The sequence below is a fragment of the Suricata suricatta genome, chromosome 7 (genome assembly GCF_006229205.1).
Source record: "Suricata suricatta isolate VVHF042 chromosome 7, meerkat_22Aug2017_6uvM2_HiC, whole genome shotgun sequence".
Lineage (NCBI taxonomy): Eukaryota > Metazoa > Chordata > Mammalia > Carnivora > Herpestidae > Suricata > Suricata suricatta.
Genome location: NC_043706.1, coordinates 38,742,302 through 38,761,447, shown reverse-complemented (window position 1 = coordinate 38,761,447; position 19,146 = coordinate 38,742,302). Strand labels below are relative to the sequence as shown.

The window sequence follows — 19,146 nt, the reverse complement described above, 5'->3', positions numbered from 1 at the left end:
CCCGCCATCGCGCCGGGCGTCACGGGCCTGCGCAACCTGGGCAACACCTGCTACATGAACTCCATCCTGCAGGTGCTCAGCCACCTCCAGAAGTTCCGCGAGTGTTTTCTGAACCTCGACCCTTCCCAGACCCGACAGCTGTTTCCCAAGGCCCCCAACGGGAAGGCTCCGCTCTCCGGCAGGCCGGCCAGCGGCTCTGCCACCGAGCTGTCGGCCAGGAGCGACCGGGCTGAGTCGTGCGGGCGGGAGGGCCTCTGCTTCAACGGCGGGGCCTCCATCAGCAGGAGCCTAGAACTCATCCAGAACAAGGAGCCAAGCTCGAAGCACATTTCCCTCTGTCACGAACTGCACACCCTTTTCCGTGTCATGTGGTCCGGGAAGTGGGCCCTGGTGTCGCCCTTTGCCATGCTTCACTCTGTGTGGAGCCTGATCCCCGCCTTCCGGGGCTACGACCAGCAGGACGCGCAGGAATTTCTCTGTGAGCTGTTGCACAAAGTGCAGCAAGAGCTCGAGTCTGAGGGCACCACGCGCCGCATCCTCATCCCCTTCTCCCAGAGGAAGCTCACCAAACAGGTCTTAAAGGTGGTGAACACCATATTCCACGGGCAGCTACTCAGTCAGGTAGGTTTGCCCACCTTGACCCCTACTCTGCCCATCACACTGCGGGGAGGCCTGCTGGCTAGAGTTTGGGCTTCCTGTGAGCGTCTCCCCCAGGTTATCTGGGCAGACTAGGGTGGCAGCATTTGCTGTAATTAAGCATAATGGAGGGTGGCCGTTGTACTTTTCATCGTGCTGTTCTTGTATGGCCTTGTTGGTGAACTTGCCGCACCCTCTTTCTTGGCAGTTTTTTAGTTGAATTTGCCATATCGCTTCATTTTCAGTGAGTGTCTTTAAGCTTTAATGACAATATAGGTAATATAATATTCTCATTGTTATAATTAAGGACCCATTGTTGACATGCCATTATAGACAACCGAACAGCTTGCCTATAACCCTGGTTCCACAATAGTTTGAAAGAGCATTCTTCCTTCCAGGACATTCTTTACGTAAAAGGGAGGTGGCTAGGAGGATGCCCAAGGCCTAAGCAAGCCTCTCTCCTGTTCCTTATTACCTCTTTTCTGGATTATTAGCCATGTAGGGACATAAGCCAAGACTCATAGATAAGAAAGACTTCATGAGTATGTGCAGAAGGCATTTTTAGAGTTAAAAAGAAGTGGACAACTTAAGAGATTTGGGCAAAACTTTTCCATTATGCTACTGAGGTTTGTGCCTTGGTAATTACGGTTTTAAAAGATGAATGGGACAGAAGAGAGAGTTTATTTAGGTTTTTGTTTTTTAGCACGTGAAAGGGGGAGTATTTCTGGGCACTTCCTCTACCCCCAGAGGGTCCACAGGAAGAAAGGTGCTCTGGGAAGGTTACAGTGGGAGAGGAGATCTAATAAGTTACCCTGAGGCTCTTTGAATACAGGGATCTCCGTAGGGATACTGCAAGAAACAAGGGCAAAAAAGAGAGACAAGTTGGAGGGGGTGGAAGAAGCAAAGTCTGGATGAGGAAGAAGTGAGGATGAGAGAAGCAGACAGGAATCTGCCAGTTCTCTGTCTCAGACTGATCTGCGAATGACCCCATGATAACTTCCAGTCTGTACTCCCACAGCATTGAATGGTAGAGCATTCTTTGGGAGAAGAGAAGAGAGAAGGGTAGGTAACAATCTCTGTGCTGTGTGGTTTCCCAATGTATACTAGAAGTAATATGCTCTAATGGTCTTAAACTTACATTTATTATTTTAATATTACAAAGATTTTTTTGAAAACTACACTTGTTTTGGTAAGTTATGTGTTTTGTATAAATTGAGCAAAAGTGTGCAGGAGATTATGTAACCTGTGAATCAATCTTTCCATTCTAGGTCACTTGTATATCATGCAATTACAAATCCAATACCATTGAGCCCTTTTGGGATTTGTCCCTGGAATTCCCTGAACGGTATCACTGCATAGAAAAGGGGTTTGTCCCTTTGAATCAGACAGAGTGCCTGCTCACTGAGATGCTGGCCAAGTTCACAGAGACAGAGGCCCTGGAGGGGAGAATCTACGCTTGTGACCAGTGTAACAGTGAGTGCTGGGAGGTGGAAGTGGAGGGGGAGAGGTGGGTGTGTACCTGGAATATCGGTTTAAGATGCTCCTTTTGTTTGCCCTTTTAGTCAAAAATAACACTGATAACTTTGAGTGTTCTAAAGCATCTTTTAAAGATTTCTTTTCCTCCCATTTTCCTGAAAACAAGCATGTGAATGTCGTAGGTTAAAAAACAAAACAAAACCGGGGTGCCTGGGTGGCTCAGTTGGTTGAGCGTCTGACTTTGGCCCAGGTCATGATCTCACAGTTCATGGGTTTGAGCCCCTTGTCAGGCTCTGTGCTGACAGCTAGATCAGAGGCTGGAGCCTGCTTCCAATTCTGTGTGTCCTTCTATTCCTGCCCCTTCACTGCTCATAATGTCTCTATCTCTCAAAAATAAATGTTAAAAAAACTTTTTTAAAAAAAGAAATGTTTAATGGATCCTGAAACCATGGCTCTAAGAATGTTAGCACTTAGCTTTGTAGTGCTACAAGGGTCCTACTTAAATTCATGAATATGGATCTGACACTTCTTATTTCATCTAAAGTCAGGCCACATTGCCTGTTTGAGGGTTATGGTATCAGAAATGTGTGTTTTTGTACATTTGTAGATTTCAAGTCTCTCAGAATTGATGCTGAAGATTGGTAGGAGAAACAAGAAAGCAAGTCATAAGGGGCATTAGCTTCATGGTTACTTTCTGCATGTGTTTTCACAGGCCTTCACATGCCAGGCATTTGGGGACTTGGGGAAGGAAGTCATAAAGTATCTCTGTCATGGCTCTACTTAAAAAAATTTTTTTTAATATGTTTATTTTTGAGACAGAGAGAGACAGAGCATGAGTGGGAGAGGGGCAGAGAGAGAGGGAGACACAGAATCTGAAGCAGGCTCCAGGCTCTGAGCTGTCAGCACAGAGCCCGTCATGGGGCTCGAACTCACAAACTGCGAGATCATGACCTGAGCCGAAGTTGGACGCTTAACTGACTGAGCCACCCAGGTGCCCCATGGCTCTACTTTTAAAGCGGAACTCTTCCCATGTGGTAACATAGACATCTGATGCAGAGCCCCTTCTGTCTTGCCACACTAACACTTCGTGCTTTTCCTAACCCGGCACATACAGAGGGATCACAGAGCAAAAACTTGGAAACTCATGTTTGGGTTTTTTGGCATGTCAAGATTTGGAAGCTAAGATTAATGGATTATGCAGATATCTTGAAATCAATTTGCAGTCATAAGATAATTTGGACTACGAGTTTTGGCAACCACAATCTTATGATGACACTTCTTAATAGATTTGCATATGGTCTTTTGAAATAGTAAATTGTGGGAAACACGTTGTCCCTCAAGAAATCAGGACAAAAATCAAAAGTCATACATGATATAATTTTGCCACTTATTTTTTTAATGCTTATTTATTTAATTTTGAGTGAGTGAGTGAGAGAGAGAGAATACACATGAGCAGCTGAGGGCCAGAGAGAGAGAGGGAGAAAGAATCAAGGAGGCTGTGCGCTGTCAGCACAGAGCCTGACATGGGATTCGATCCCACAAACCATGAGATCATGACTTGAGTGGAAGTTAAGGATCAGACACTTAACCGACTGAGCCACCCAGGTGCCCCATTTTGCCATTTTAAAACGCTATACTTGGTTGACTATAGAGTCACCTGCCCTGTTACTCATGAAGATATAATGATAGTGACTTAAATTACCTTATTAAGAGCATTATCTATTTGGTTTTCCTTTTTTTAAAAAAATTTTTTTTTCAATGTTTGTTTATTTTTGAGAGGGAGAGAGGCAGAGTGCAAGCAAGGAAGGGGCAGAGAGAAAGGGGGACACAGAATCGGAAGCAGGCTCCAGGCTCTGAGCTGTCAGCACAGAGCCTAACGCAGGGCTCGAACCCACAAACCATGAGATCATGACAGCTGAAGTCAGATGCTTAGCCAACTGCACCCAGGCGCCCCCCCCCCTTTTATAATGTTTATTTTTGAGAGAGAGAGAGAGACAGTGGAGTGGGAGGAGGGGCAGGGAGTGAGGGAGACACAACTGGTAGCAGGCTCCAGGCTCTGAGCTGTCAGCACAGAGCCCAAAGCGGGGCTCGAACCCACAAACTGTGAGATCATGACCTGAGCCAAAGTCAGACACGCAACTGATTGAGCTCCTCAGGTGCCCCCTATTTGGCTTTCTTAAAATAGTGATTCAGAAAGCTTTTTACTTGTAAGGAACAGAAGGATGTTAACAGCTTTAACTCCATAATTCGTGGACATGATAGATTAGGCAAGAAATATTTTATTGATTTTTGTAAGAAAGCCTTGTTTTTCTGTTTGCCAGACGTGCCAATTTATCAGGATTTCTCTAGGCAGGTTCAGATAATAGCAGGGAAGGAAATCTATGGCTCAAGTACAAAATGCATTGTTGTTGCTTGTGAAGTTTCAAAACTATCAGTCTTCTCCCTCGCTATGTGGCCAGCTTAATCAAGTGCAGACAGAACTGATCAATCTCTGTTGAATCACTCATTTCCTTTTCTTTGTGAATTTCATTTTAGGGAAACAAAGCCAGATTCTATATTGTCTTCATCTTAGCTCACATACTCCCTCTGCTGAGAGGGGCAGTCACTGCCAGGGTTCCCAGGCAGAGCTGCAATCATTTTTGAAAATGTGCTGGTGACTCAGAATGTAAAATAAGGCCAGGCTCCTCTTTGGATTCTCTTTCTGTCAGGCCTCCTACATGTCATGACCACTGGCCCTAGTAGAAGGTTCTACGGCACACTCGTGCTGCTGTAGTCTGTTATGAAACCAGCAGCTCCACCGCCTGTTGTCACAGGAAGCTCCGTGGAGTGTCATCTGGCGTGATTTGCTACCTTTCACAAGTGGTATAGGTATAACTTAGAATCACATGGCAGGCTCTTCAGACACTGAGACTATGTCTCAAAGACAGTCGGCCACCACAGCAGGCCACGAATTTTATATTCCCATCCATTCACCAGGCTAGTTAATATAGTAACTGAGTGGTCGTTTGTAAATGATTATAGAGAAGGCTTCTGAAGGAAATTAAGAGAATTTTATTTCCATGGTTTATTTGATGTAATTTTTTTTAATGTTTATTTTATTTTTGAGAGACAGAGCATGAGCGGAAGAGGGGCAGAGAGAGGGAGACACAGAATCCAAAGCAGGTTCTGGGCTCTGTGCTGACAGCTCAGCTCGAACTCACAAACCATGAGACCATGACCCGAGCTGAAGTCGGGTGGACACTAAACTAACTGAGCCACCCAGGTGCCCCTATTTGATGTAATTTAGAAATGCATTCTCCTCGGGGCACCTGGGTGCTTCAGTAGGTTGAGTGTCCAACTTTGGCTTAGGTCATGATCTGTGGTTTGTGAGTTCAAGCCCCACATCGGGCTCACTATCAGACTGTCAGCACAGAGTCCACTTTGGCTCTTCTGTCCCTCTCTCTTCGCCTCTCCCCCACTTGCACTTTCCCTAAAATAAATAAATATTAGGGGAAAAAAAGAAATGCATTCTCCTCACAATTCAGTAGCTTCAGAAACAAAATTAGAGTCTGACCACCACTTCTGCTTTGGACTGGATGAATTTGGCCAGCCTGCCACCTTGTCCTACATATCCGACAATGTGCTTATTTATCCAAGAAAATGGTTCAAAAACTAGGTAGCATAAAACTACAAAACCATCAATTTCTTTTTTAAATAGTTATATATGCCACAAACAAATCATGCTGAAAAAAGAATCTGTTTAAATATTCTGTCCTAGGGATGCCTGGGTGGCTCAGCCAGTTGAGCATCTGACTTCAGCTCAGGCCAGGATCTCGTGGCTTGTGAGTTCGAGCCCTGCATTAGGCTAGAGCCTGGAGCCTGTTTCGGATTCTGTGTCTCCCTCTCTCTCTCCCTCTCAAAAATAAACATTTAAATAAGCAAACAAATATTCTATCCTTTGGTAATCCTATACCATCTTACCTTTTTCCTAAGCCTGAAATATATGCATTATTCCCTATTTCACAGGAGAGGAAACTGAAGATAGAGGTTTGAATGGCATAAAACTAGCTTTGAGCAGGAAATAGAATTAGACCTACCTGAAGAAAACAGAAACCATTAGAAGTTATATTCTGGCGCATCATAATTTAAGTTATAAGCCCATATATAAAGGCACAGAACCCCAACATATGCATCTACTCTGTGTGCCTATCATCACAGTGACCCTCTATTCTATTCTATTAATAAATCCATGATATCAGGAGTACGCCACCCTAAATCTGTATCAACTTCGGAGGTTGCTGGTGCAAAAATTTGGAAGTGGATATATCAGGATTAGGTTTGTTTTTCAGTTAACTCAAATAATAATGACTTAAAACGAGATGTGCTTTTTTTTTTCTGTTATGTAAAAGAAGTCTGAAGAACATTCAGGGGCCAGCATGGCAGCTGAATGGTCGTTGGGGACTCAAGCTCTTTCCACCTTTCAACTTCACTAGTTCAAGGTTTCGATCCCCAAGGTTACCTCTTGGTCCCAGAGCAGTTCGGGCAGTTGCAGTCCTCTCAAGAGCACCCCTCAATCATCCCTTCCGTCTCTGGCAGACTGCCGTGGCCACACCAGGCGGGCACGCGAGGCTGGGAGCTGCAGTCTTACAGAGGGTCACGCTGCTGTCCCAAATGAAACTGAGGTTCAAATACTGAGAGATAAGGAGAATGCATATTGAGTGGCAAGTCACTGTCTGCCATAGCTAGGAAGGAATACGACGCCTCACAATCTGTCTTCTACCTTCCCAAACCATATAGGCAAACGACGAAAATCCAATCCAAAACCCCTTGTTCTGAGTGAAGCTAGAAAGCAGTTAATGATCTACAGACTACCTCAGGTCCTCCGGCTGCACCTTAAAAGATTCAGGTGAGCTCGCGCTGGGGCCTTCCTGGTGGCTGTGAGCTGTGGGGATAGCTCCTTCTCAAAGACTTCGGTATTGGGAGGGGAAGCCTGATCCCTAGAGACCTTGTCCTTTCCATGGCGATTAAATGCTTCCTGCCCAGTAAAGCAAGTTAACGTTGGAGCCCAGGACAGGGCTTCAGCCCTTACAGCCCTGTTTAACCAGCTAGCCTGCACTGGGTGACCATGCTTAATTTTCTAGCCTCACTTGAGCTTATACAGAGTCATCTTCAGAATCTAGCATGATATAATCTGTGAAAAGAAGGGCAGGCAGTAAACTACAAAAAGATTATTTTAGGGATTTCTAGTTTCAGAGTACATCATGGAACATTCACAGGAAATATATGTGTATACTGATCACTGTTATATTGATGCAAAAATCAAACCTGGAAGGTTATGTTTTCTCATTTCTGTTTTACCTTCCTCTACCTTGATAGCATATGCCATTTTTTTCCTAGTAAGAAATTTATATCCATGTTCTAGGTGGTCTGGCCGTAATCATCGAGAGAAGATTGGGGTCCATGTCGTCTTTGACCAGGTATTAAACATGGAACCTTACTGCTGCAGGGACATGCTCTCCTCTCTTGACAAAGAGACCTTTGCCTATGATCTCTCCGCAGTGGTCATGCATCACGGGAAAGGGTTTGGCTCAGGACACTACACAGCCTATTGCTACAACACAGAGGGAGGTGCGTGCGCTTTACTCTGTGGGGCGGGGGACACGGAAAAGGGCTGGCTTCTCCACATTCCATCACTTTCCTTTTATTTCATCTTTAGGGGGATATTGCATACATTAAAATCCAGTGGGAAGAATTATGAAAGTTGGATTCAAATATTGGATATATCACCAAGTGACAACATAAGATCGCTCTAAGAATTGACAGGAACTGACACATGTAAAAGTACTTAGCACAGTTCCTAGCACATAATGCTCAATTAATGTTAGACATTCTATTATTTTAAAAAAATTGTTTTAAGGTCTATTTATTTTTGAGAGAGACAGAGCACGAGTGGGGGAGGGGCAGAGAGAGAGACACACACATACAGAATCCAAAGCAGGTTCCAGGCTCTGAGCTGTCAGCGCAGAGCATGACACAGGCCTCAAACTCACAAACTGTGAGATCATGAACTGAACTGAAGTCGGACGCTTACCTGGCTGAGCCAGCCAAGCGCCCCTAGACGTTCTATTATTAATGTTCCTACAGACCTCTGTTTCCTTCGTGGTTATGCAGAAATGCTATGGTTTACCTCACCTCATGGAGATAATGTATGAATCTCATGAGCCCCAGCTCATAATAAAGCTGAAGACATTTCCTTACCATCTCCCTTACCATGTGAGGTGTGGGGATACGAGGGCCTGTCCCAAGGAGCTTTCAGTGCTCGTACCCCAGGGCACAGTCTCCCAGGTCTTGTACTGAGGCATGTGGGCTGCAGATGTGTTTTCAGTAATGAACCCCTTAGCCCTTAAGGCAGCCAGAGTGAAGTAACTTTTTATTCCTTCTAAATTTTCCTTTATCACTGCTCCATTTGCATTTCACCTCTCCTCCTCTTCCCACCTCTTAGCCCCCAGTGTTCATTCGGTCTTTGTAGAAGGCCCTAACGGGGAAAAGCCTGAATAAAACGAGGACAAAAGTCACAGTCGGTCAGGACTGTCAGTGTTGGGGTGGGGTTTGACGGGGTTAAAGCCAGTGGCTGCAGGAAGCTCTGTTGGTTTCATTTACCTGTCTTCCCCCACCACCAACAATCAGGGGTTGGCTCTATTCAGAACTCCTCTGTCCCTTTCTTCATCTCCTGGTTTTGCCTGCTGATTGGAAATATAAGTTGGATAGTCATTTTCTCTCTTTCTTTCCTTTGGTTTCCCAGGTTTTTGGGTCCACTGCAATGACTCAAAGCTGAATGTATGCAGTGTCGAGGAAGTGTGCAAAACTCAAGCCTACATCCTTTTTTACACACAAAGAACAGTTCAGGGCAATGCAAGAATTTCAGAAACCCAACTCCAAGCTCAGGTGCAGTCCAGCAACAATGATGAGGGCAGACCACGGACCTTCCCCTGAATGGGAGGCATGTGTCAAGGACTGGCTTGCTTTTGACTGTTGGTGTTCATCCATCTTTCCTCTTATAGGAAATAAGGTTTAGTGCAGGAACAGATTGCTAGGTTTGCCTCACTGGGACTATGGCAGAAGGTGCCAGGTGACTCCTGTCCCATCATACAATCTGTAGTCACTTTCTTTTGCATGGATTTGGGAATTCCCTCTTTGATAAAACAAGTCAAAAGGAGTAACTTCTATGAAGATTCTTTCATCAGTTGCTTCTGCATATAGAGGATCTGGGTGGAGGAAAGAGGGAGTAAGCTGATCATATGCATCCAGGAGAGCAGCCATGTTTTCTTTCCATTCTGTGACTCTCCCACTAAATAGGGCCTCCAGGCAGCGCCAGGCCAGAGGAGCCCTCCTGTTGGGAGGAGCCCGGGACAGAGCAATGAGGTGGGGCCCTGGGCTGGCAGCTTGCTGGATGAGACTGGTTCCAGGCAGGAGGTGAAAAATAAGGACTTGTTCCTACAAAGGAAGTAACCATCAAGGGTTGAAAACTTGCAGACTTCCCTTTTTAGGGGATAGCAGTGGAAGAGTAGAATGAGATGTGTAGAGCAAATCCCCCACCCCCACCCCGGCAAAATGGGAGGTGTTCCCCAGTGTCCTACCCTCCCTGGCTGCTGCTGTCATTTAATCATTCCACATCTTCTGAGACTGGCATGAACCACCCTCCATCCTAAAGAAGGAGCAGTTCACCTGGGGGAGCAATACATTGTCTGTGACATGTTCTTTGTTGCATGCTGAGCCTAAGGGCATCCCTGGCTACCCAGTTCTGCAGCATATCCCTGGTCCGGGTGTAGGGCAGGCACATGGTTTGGTTTAAATTGGACTTTAGGTCAGTTGGCTGAGGCTTTCTCAGAACTCAGCTGAGGACAGGCAGAGATAGCTGGTGGTCCGGGCCTTACCTGAATGCCTGTCACCTGTCCTCACCTCAGTGGGGCATGCAGCCTTTCTTAGCCTGCAGCAGCTTTCTTGTGCCTGGAGGGCTAGAACATTCTTGTTCAACACAAGGTTTGGGAATTACTGCTTTTCTAGGGCCGAGGAATCTGCCTTCACATGTCCAAGCAGTTCAGTGCTGCTGACCCTGGCCCATCTCCTCCTAAATCTGATAATCCCTACTGAAGTGCTGGTAAAATACATCTTTCTTTTTCTGCTGGGTCAGTTTCTAAGCGGACCGAAACCGCCCAGATGGAAAAGCTCCACCGCATCAGGCACCTCTGAATTTCCCCTGGCAGTCCTTCGGTTAGACTCTCCAGTAAAAGTGAATGCAGACCAGAACTCTCATCGTGGGGGCTGCTGCCATCGGCCTCAACCTGTCACTATGAATGCTCATCTTTTGACTGAGCGTATCATACAAACATTTCAATTCAGGTAGGAGTACAACTGTCGCTTAAAGGAAGCAGATGTGGAGGGAGTTTGGGGAAGGGTGGGAAGTTGGGACAAGAGAGGGTTAAGGATGAGGGTCGTAGCTTAGGGGTGTGGGTGAGCCCCGTTTCCAGAGCGGATCTGTAGCATTTGCTGTTGATCTCTTTTGAGATGGACTCTCCCATAGGACCTGACTGACAGCATTGAGACACAGAGGAAATTCAGACAGAAAACGGCTCACCATCATAGAGAAGGGGGAGTGACTATATTTTAAATTAAACTTGCTTTTTCCAACACTGTGAGGTTTCTGTAATATTTAGCTTTTATTTGGAAGCGATAGCGTATGGCATTTTTTATGCTGTTTGGTTTATATTGTCTACTGCAGGCTTTTTTGTACAAGCTCGGCCCCAGGCCCACCCTCTCCTGGACACTGTTTTAAAGTGTCACAGCTGCCCTTGCTGCCGGAGGCTCTGATGTAAAGCTGTACTCTCTAGATCCACGGTTTTACGTTGGCAGGACTGGTGAAGACTTTTTGTGGCGATGGAAAAGCCCATTAACTCAAAAAAAAAAAAGTAAAAAGGAAAGGAAAATATAAATTGTGCCTCATCTTCCTTTGAATGCTGTATTTATTATTCTAGAGAAAGAGAATGTAGACGTGGGAAAGAACGAATAGAGCATCTGCTTCACCCCTCAGGCTGCCTAGGGGGGATGTACTTCAGATACATGAACATTTAATGGAAAGTTAAAAAGATCTTCAAATTTAATTTTTAAAAATAGTTTTATACCAAATATTTATAAGAATTATTGAGATTTAAGGATTTTGTGAAATAAGTGCTTCATTTATGAGCACCCATGTATCAAATTGCTAAAATGGTTTTAAAGGAGTTGGACCAGATGCCACGAGTCCTCGCTGAGCTGTGTGCCCGGGAAGGTGCCCCTGCAGTCACAGACACCTCAGGTACCCAAAGGCAGCAGCACTAGACACTGTTGAGAAGTTAGTATTTATGGAAATTTTTATTAAAGAGCTCCCTGCTGCATAAGCCAGTGGCTATTTGTGAGGGAAATGTCCCTTTGCCTTTAAGTTATTTGCATATTGGAAGTGGATTTCTTAGTTGCATCTTTAAACTGAAACATTCTAAAGAGAAGAAACTAAGAACCAGGTGGAAGTTGACTAGATGCTGCCAAATCAAACCCAAGATCTCCTAACTGAACCTTAGGGGCCTGCTCCTCCCAGACAAGCAGTTAGAGTCCCGTTCCCGGAGCCTTTGCAGTTGGCTGGTGTGTTTACTTTCTGCTGTAGCCAGCCAGGATGAATGCACCCTGGCCCTCCAAAAGGATTTTTTACCTCAGTCTAGCTTGACCCTCATACTTGTGGTTGCCTCGAAGTGCGCATCCATGCTAGTAGTGTTAAAAAAAAAAAGTTAGGCATGCTCTCAACAGCCAGGAACTGAAGCTCTTCTTAAATGGCAGGCAAAGGTCTTGCCAGCTTTGATCCAGTCCCCTCTCAGGCTGAGGGGGGCAGCGCCACACTATGTAAAGACTTTCCAGACGTCTCTTAAAATGTCATGAATAAAATTAGAAACTGTAGAAGTGTTAATGTGTCCTATGGACTCAATAGCAAGAGTTTATTTTTGTTTTTAATGGCAAGGCTTCTAGAGTCCATGACTGTACGCATCCCTACTCTGGCCGTGCTTACAGTTCCATCCCAGTGCAAGAGCCAGTGACATGGGTTGGCTGGCAGTGGGCATGGCCCGGGCCAGGCCCCAGAAGCCTGAGAGGCTGACAGTAGTACAGAGCGAAAACTTGGTTGGGGGGGGGTGGGCAGGCAGGGAGGGGGAGATGGAGTTTGTTTTACTTATTGATAAAGCTTTGTGAACTAATTTTATACAATTCATAACATTTGGTGCCTTGTACCCAGTTATGGTTTGCATGGGATTGAAAAGATTAAGTAAGGGAAAGGATGCCTCCTTATCATTTTAAGTGGCAAATGGGTCTGTATAGTGTAAAGGACATTTGGTATCAGACTTTTTAAAAGCATTTCATTTCATGTTTGTGAAAGATAATTATTACCAGCAATTTCTGAAAATTTACTGTAATGTCCAAAATCTTTGGATCTGTTACTCTTCATCAAATGGCTGCTTTTCAAGGCAGACTATGTACCCTCTTCGTTTTCACCACTCCCTTTGTTCCAAACATGAACTCGGGCCTTTTCGGGTAGGCTGGGAGTGCTACCTCTTCCCACACATACATTATATACCCTCGTCGGGTTCTGTCTAAGTGGAAGAGTTGCTTTCCAGCTGGTTGAGAGAGCACAAATGTTTAGAAAGGGCCTTTTTTTCCCTAATGCTGGGCAACTTAGGGTAGAAGTCAAACAAAAAAGGATTCCTCCTGAAGTATTACCTTCATGAGTTCTGAAGTTCGTTTGCACAAATTTTCAGGAAGCAGTATAGAACACATTTCCCTGTATGTGAACCTTGAGATTGTAAGGCAAGCCAGTGCACTGTGTGATATGCAAGAGAAGGCTCACCGAACCCATCCCGGCCGCCGGGCCCGGTGCCTTTCCAGGACAGGTGCCGAGCAGCTGTGGAAGGGGAGGGGCCAGTCTGGCCCCCTGCAGAGCTGTCCATAGCCTATTCCTTTTACTCTGACCTTAAGGATTCCAGTGAGCTCATGAGACTCCACCAAAGGGTGTTTAGAAAGCTCACCACTTGAAGCACATTTGATAACTGGTTCCCTCAGCCTAATTGTTGGCCTAATTAGGTGGAGGTTGTACTTTTGGAGCAAAATCTCCCATGGCAGCTTAGTTTTTTTACTGGTAAGTATGCATCTCCCTGGTGGTGGTTTCTTTTTTTCAAGTCAGCACTAAAGCTGAAAAGCGCCTTCTAAATATGACTGTGAGTTTAGTTTCTATCTTCCATGTTTATTCTATTGGTCTAGGGCTTTGACTTGAACCAAGTGTTACTCTTCCAACCCACACATTGCTCTAAATATACCATAGCTACTAGAGCATTAAGGCAAATGGTCATTTTTGTGGACTCTTTCCTTACTTCTGCTGGCATGTTTCCATTTAAAATCTATGAGGCAGTAGAAGAGATTTTCATAGTACTGTTCACCAGCCAGGGCTGAATATCATGTGACCAATGTAAAATGGACTTCCCTTGGGGAGGGTGTTGTGATTTACAAAATTATTGACTGTTCATCAAAAGTTTGGGAAATTGTACATTTGAGAGCTTTAGTTGCTAAATTCTTAACACTTTTGAGGAATGAAGCCAATTTAAATGAAACTTTACCCTGCCAGTATTATGGCTTTAAAAAACAACTAACAGCAAACACCATTACTTGAAGCTGAAACATTAAATTTTGAAATGAGAATAATGCTTTTGGAAGCTGCCATGTCTTAATTGCTGGATTTTTCTTTTACTTTAAAAAACTTTTTTAAAATAGAACTGTTTCAGTTAGGAGTAAGATCGGGTTGCAGACGTCAAGGATCTGTTGCATACCAGTGAAACGGGGCAGGAGGTGCTGGTATTTGTCTTAGTGGTCTGAGGAGATGTGAAGGGGCTTAGGATCCATGCTGTGGCTTAAACGTTTCCTTCCTGGTCACGGTTTTGGAGGCGATGGCTTCAAACCTAAGCCTGGCTCTCATGTATATGTACCCTTCCTCATCTTAACCCCCAGCAAGTTACAAACGTTATCAGATCATTCTTAGAGGGTGTTGGCTTCATGGTGGGCCAGTCATAGGCCTGAATTCACAGCTCAAACGCCTCCCTAACAGGTGGACCTACCTGATCAATACAAGAGGGTGGTGCTTTTTAAAATACATATACAATCTAATTCTCAGTCAGATTTCTTAATGAGATTCATGCTCGTAGGGTCAAGAAGGAGTTTTGTCCTATTTACCATTTGTAAAAAGATTACTAGAGATAGCTGTCAACTCTAACAGTTAGGCTGCTGTGGCGCGTTCATACTGACCTCCCTTTCCAATTCATGTCCTTTCATCTCGTACCAGTTCGCAGGAGACTTGGCACGGAAAAACAGGATTTTAAAAAATGCCTAGTAGATGGGGTGCCTGACTGGCTCCGTTGGAAGAGCATGTGGCTCTTCATCTCAGGATCGTGAGTTTGAACCCCATGTTGGGTGTACAGATTACTTAAATGAACTTTTAAAATAAAATAGTAAAGATAAAAATGCCTAGAAGAAATTAAGTAGAAAAAAATTGCCATGGGGAACTTACCTCTTATTTCCACATCCTTCTGAGCCTACAGGAATCTTTTCCATGCCAGTCTTACATATTCCATTTCCAAAGAACTCCTCTAACTCTTGGACAGTGGCACTACTGTGAAAACATCTCCTTGGGAAGGAAGCAACTTCCTCACGCAGTTCCTTTAGTGCCCGCTGCCCAGGCTTCCTTACCCCTTGCCTCCACCTGCACATCACTGCCCTCTCTCTACCAACAAATCCCATTCTCCTACAGCAACAATGCCTCCTTGGTGCCTGGAAAACCCACCTGGTGCACTAAAATGCTATGCAACACCAAATGGCTTCTTCCTCTAGTTCTGCTCAAAAATGGAAATTCCTGAAAAATAAGTTTCCTCTTTTGTTCACATCAAGTATGGTGGCTACAATTTCCTTTTTTCGTTTGTTTGTTTTCTTTCAATGTGAAGCAAACCACTTCTGTTACAATTCATGTTTGAGGCTTGTTCCTGTCTCTTTTGAGTGTGAAATATAAATCATGTTTTTATGATTTTTGTAAATCTTGACTTTTTACACCTTGTTTTTGTAAGCAGAAGTTTCTTATTAAAAGAATAAAAGGATCTGTCTTTGTGTGCAATCTTTATTCCAAATATTTGTTAAAATACCATTACGTTATTTCACTCAGGACAAAAGCAAAAACCACCCCCTGCAGAAACTTTGGAACTATGTACAGAACTTTACAGAACAGAGGACAATGCTTTGAAAGCTGACTGCTGACCAGAGGACGGAGTTCTGAGGGGGCTCAACGAAGAAAAGGCAATCGGGGAGGGAAGGTGCCCCTCTGAATGAAACTTCAACTTCCATCAGGGAAAGTCTTGTGATGGTTAAAGACTGGAGGCTGTTTTTGGACGGTTCAAGCACAGCACAGGGAGTTCCATGTGTCTGCAATCAGAGACACAGGACAACGGATGGCATTAGAAATGTAAAAGTCTGAAGAGAAATTAGTAAGAGACTCAAAATTGCTTGCAACATCTGTAAACATATTTAGGAGTAGCCAAGGGCCTTATGTGAAGTCACTCTCCCTTATTTTGTAAATAGAAGATAAAAACTATTCCTTCTCTCTGCCTTTAAGGCTCCTAGACACGCAGAGCAGTGGGTAAGCGCTTACCTATTTGGCTATACCCCTGGCTGAGGGGCCATTAGATCGATATCACTCAGATTCCTGGCCAGCCAAACGCCTGCAGCAAAAAGTCCCAAATTGAGGATCAAGTTCCTGGAAAAGAATATTTTTATTAACCCTGTGCTCACCGAGGCACTTCTCTTTAGTTAATGAAAAATACTACGGGAAAAGGTTTGTCACCATCCTGGAGAAACCTCCCGGGGCAAAAACACTGTTCTAGAACTGCAGGAAGGTAGATCATTACAAAGGTAGGCTGCCCACGACCCACGTGGTTACTTGGCGTTCGTTCCCGTGTCTAATAGGATCAAATGCAAAGGCCAATTAAACACTCGTCCAAGGCCGAACAGTCTGTGTTGGCGCCTCTTCTTCCCAGTCCAGTAACGAAAAGATCGCGTTTGCCGCACGGAAACTCTCCCAATCAAGGACCTCCCCAAAGCACAGCCAGAGTCACTACAAGACCAAGACGCTGGCAAACGGAAAGGCGAAGAAGGGAAGTATGGGAGGTGTGTATAGGGGAGCGGAGGGCCAGAAAGGGACAAGTTCCAGAGCCTCGGTTACCTCCGAAAATCGTTCCTGTCGGTGGCGAAGCGGTAGACGCCCCGAAGCCAATCTCCCACGTTGTCCGGAATTTCGGGAGCTTCATTTGCCGCGGCCGGGGCGCTCACGCCGATCCCACTGGAAGCCATAGTAGCACCCTCGGAAACCTCAAGGCCTCGCCCAACACCCCGTGTCGGCGCCGGAGGATTACGCAACTTCCGGTCTTGCACTTCCGCCGGCTACGGGCCGGCAGGGGGCGCAGCTGCTCCAGCGAGGTCCGGCGCTTGGAGGGAAAACTCTCCGGCTGCGCGTACCCGAGCCAGGCAAGGGGAGGATCGCGGCCTGACACTACAGTCGCCAGGCCGCGTCCCGCCTCTGGCTCCCTCCTGGCCTTTATCTCGCCAACCTTGTCACCGCCACATGTGGTCTCTGAGTGATCACTTCATTGGCTCGGGAAGATGATGAGGACGGGGAATGTCCCAGCCTGTGGGGGTGGGGATCGGGGTTAGCTCAGCAGGGGATGCGTAGCTTTGAGGGGTGGGGTTCCCCCAAGAAAGGCTCCATCAGAAGTCATAGAATACGCAGGCTTCGAGGGAGCACTCCAAGTTTGTGGTCTCGCCGCCTCTCCCAGGCGTGCCCTTGACTGTGTTCAGTCTAGGATTTTTATAGGGGTGGGAGAGCCTCGTTCTCCCACCTCACAGACCACACACCCCGTCCCTCTGTTCCGGGCTGCGCCACTAGCAAATGGTGCAGTGCTTCCTGGAGGTGTCGCTGTCCCCAGATTGGAGGCTTCCAGGGGTCTTCCAGGGCCCGGGAAGGCGCTGGCCTAAGAAAAAGCCTTCGGGTTCCGAGTCAGAAGAAGAGGAGCAGGTGGGGCAGGGGGCATCCTCCTTGGAATCGAGGGGCGCCTCCGGGCGGCCCTGCTCCCGCCCTTTGGGTGCCTCCGCCTTATCCTCAGCTTGATGCTCCAGCTTTGGACTGGATCCAAGCAGCTCCCTCTGGGCTTCCGGACTGGAGCGGGGGGCAGCGGCGAGAAGGGCTGCTTGGGAGACCGTAGCGGCATCCAGCGGGGTGCGGTCCCTTTCTTCAACTCTGTCAAGCCCCTCATCCCCTGTTCCAGGCCGGGTCAGAAACGCCTAACTCAGAGCCGCGAGTCTCCTACTCCGGGATCGGAGAGGAGCGGGCCCCAAAATCCAGTCCCAGTTGGGGCCCGGCCCACCGCTCCGCCCCCGAGCCGTGCGCGCCGCCGCCATCGCGGACTCGGCTGCTCCACCGGGCTCCCCCGCCCCTCCCCGCCGCCGCCCACCAGAGGGCGACCGCGTCCCAGTCCGGGAGTGAGTCCCGCGCCGCAGCCCCAACCGTGGCGCGGGGTGGGTTCGGGAGGCCCTTGGAGCGCTCCGGCCAGGGACGCGCGGTGAGAGCTGCGGGCCCCGAGGCTTGGGTCGGGGGCGGGGGTGTGCGGTGGGGGGACGGGGGCGCTGCTGGAGGGACGGGACGGCGTGAGACCGGGACGAGGGTCCCAGCCCGGGAGAATCCCCTCCTCAGCCCAGCCCAGCCCAAGCCGCCGCCCCCTTCCCCTTTGGTCTGCACCTTCTCCTTTACCGAGGGCCGTCCTACCTTCCAGTGTCTGGGCCCGGCTCGAGCCGGAATCCAAATAGCGACTCTCAAAGCAGCTGGGGCAGCAGGGGCCGCCCCCGATCAGGGCATAAAGTCCCCCGCCCAAGGGCCCGGCGCAGTCCTGGCAGCAGAAGTGGTTCTCGTGCCAGCGCCGTCCCTCCGCTACGGTGCAGCGCCGGGAGAAGATCAGCTGGGAGAGGGAGGGAGAACAGTTCGTTCATTCACTCATTCATTCATTCATTCATTCATTCATTCATTCATTCATTCATTCATTCATTCATTCACTCGCTCATTCATTCACCCAATAACCACGCCTTATACCCAGTTAACGCTAAAGCACGTCTACAGTCCTCCCATTTGATCTACTCAACCACTCTCGGATGCAGGGAGGGCTGATTGGCCTAGTCAAGATCCCGCTAGCAGGTGGCACAGCCTGAAGAAGTGTGACCCTGGCCGCTTGGACTCCCAGCCCAGGGTTCTGCTCTGCCTCTTATACTATACTGACAGTATGGCACTTCCTCGCCTGAGCAGGCACAGGACGGGGCACCAGGAAAACAGATGAACGTCTGTCCAACAGTCCCTGCTCCGGAGAAATTCTTAGTCCAAGAAAATCTGGGGACTCTTGCTTGCAGTCGGGGAGGGCACAAGGCATCAACGTCAGAACACAGGGAACACACAGGTCCCAGGTTGGTTCCGAGTCCTTCTCCATTCTGGGGTACTGGCAGAGGTGTCCCCTTACATTCTACCACGGTGGACCCTGGGCAACCCTCCCAGTTCTCCACACCCCGCCCCACCCCCTCCACCTTCGGGCTGTACCTGGTCACAAGCGGGGCAGCGCGGCCGCAGCAGCTCTGCGTGATGGCGGCCGCAGTAGAGACGCCCGCCGTGGTAGAAGTAGATGAGGCTTATCAGAGCCTGGCCGCAGGCCTGGCAGGCAAAGCAAGCCCGGTGCCAGCAGCGCCGCTTCCCTTCCCGGGCCGCGAACACTCCGTACTCGCCTGGCCTCAGCCGCTGCCTGCACTGCTGGGCAAGGACGCTTGGCTGCTCAGAGGCGCGGTGTGCTCCCAGCTTCCCTCCTGGCGCTTCCATCCCAACCCCTGCCTAACTGTTCTCTCCACACCCCTGGCAAGCCC

The 19,146-nt window shown here is 47.5% G+C and overlaps 4 protein-coding genes across 6 annotated transcripts in view; 2 read left to right on the top strand and 2 right to left on the bottom strand.

Annotated features, from left to right (window-relative positions):
* Nucleotides 1–10,784, top strand: part of USP49 (ubiquitin specific peptidase 49) — a 51,012-nt gene extending 40,228 nt beyond the window's left edge. Inside the window, 7 exon segments of the mRNA XM_029943374.1 lie at nucleotides 1–621; nucleotides 1,905–2,109; nucleotides 6,889–6,997; nucleotides 7,514–7,719; nucleotides 8,894–9,036; nucleotides 10,283–10,491; nucleotides 10,673–10,784. The exon segment at nucleotides 1–621 is cut by the window's left edge and continues 101 nt beyond it. Coding sequence (XP_029799234.1) covers nucleotides 1–621; nucleotides 1,905–2,109; nucleotides 6,889–6,997; nucleotides 7,514–7,719; nucleotides 8,894–9,036; nucleotides 10,283–10,491; nucleotides 10,673–10,679 — 1,500 coding nt within the window. The 3' untranslated portion in view covers nucleotides 10,680–10,784.
* A 4,517-nt stretch (nucleotides 10,785–15,301) lies between these two features.
* TOMM6 (translocase of outer mitochondrial membrane 6) lies at nucleotides 15,302–16,651 on the bottom strand. The gene is made up of 3 exons (XM_029944394.1): nucleotides 16,418–16,651; nucleotides 15,848–15,952; nucleotides 15,302–15,621 (listed from the first exon to the last, which is right to left on the bottom strand). The coding sequence occupies exons 1-2, from the start codon at nucleotides 16,543–16,545 to the stop codon at nucleotides 15,856–15,858; spliced, it is 225 nt and encodes a 74-aa protein (XP_029800254.1). The 5' UTR covers nucleotides 16,546–16,651; the 3' UTR covers nucleotides 15,302–15,621; nucleotides 15,848–15,855.
* A 144-nt stretch (nucleotides 16,652–16,795) lies between these two features.
* The window catches only part of PRICKLE4 (prickle planar cell polarity protein 4), a 6,366-nt gene continuing 4,015 nt past the window's right edge, over nucleotides 16,796–19,146 (bottom strand). For 2 of the 3 annotated variants that reach the window (XM_029944391.1, XM_029944392.1), the window contains exons 5-7: nucleotides 18,830–19,033; nucleotides 18,014–18,203; nucleotides 17,010–17,507 (exon numbers count right to left, since the gene is read on the bottom strand). In XM_029944391.1, the coding sequence (XP_029800251.1) occupies nucleotides 17,134–17,507; nucleotides 18,014–18,203; nucleotides 18,830–19,033 (768 nt within the window). In that variant the 3' untranslated portion in view covers nucleotides 17,010–17,133. Of the gene's footprint in view, nucleotides 16,881–17,009; nucleotides 17,508–18,013; nucleotides 18,204–18,829; nucleotides 19,034–19,146 lie in introns of those variants that run through there. The other variant, XM_029944393.1, reaches the window with a different exon arrangement.
* FRS3 (fibroblast growth factor receptor substrate 3) overlaps nucleotides 17,712–19,146 on the top strand; it is a 15,228-nt gene continuing 13,793 nt past the window's right edge. Inside the window, exon 1 of the mRNA XM_029944389.1 lies at nucleotides 17,712–17,810. The gene's annotated coding sequence lies outside the window, so the exon portion shown is untranslated. The remainder of the gene's footprint in view (nucleotides 17,811–19,146) is intronic.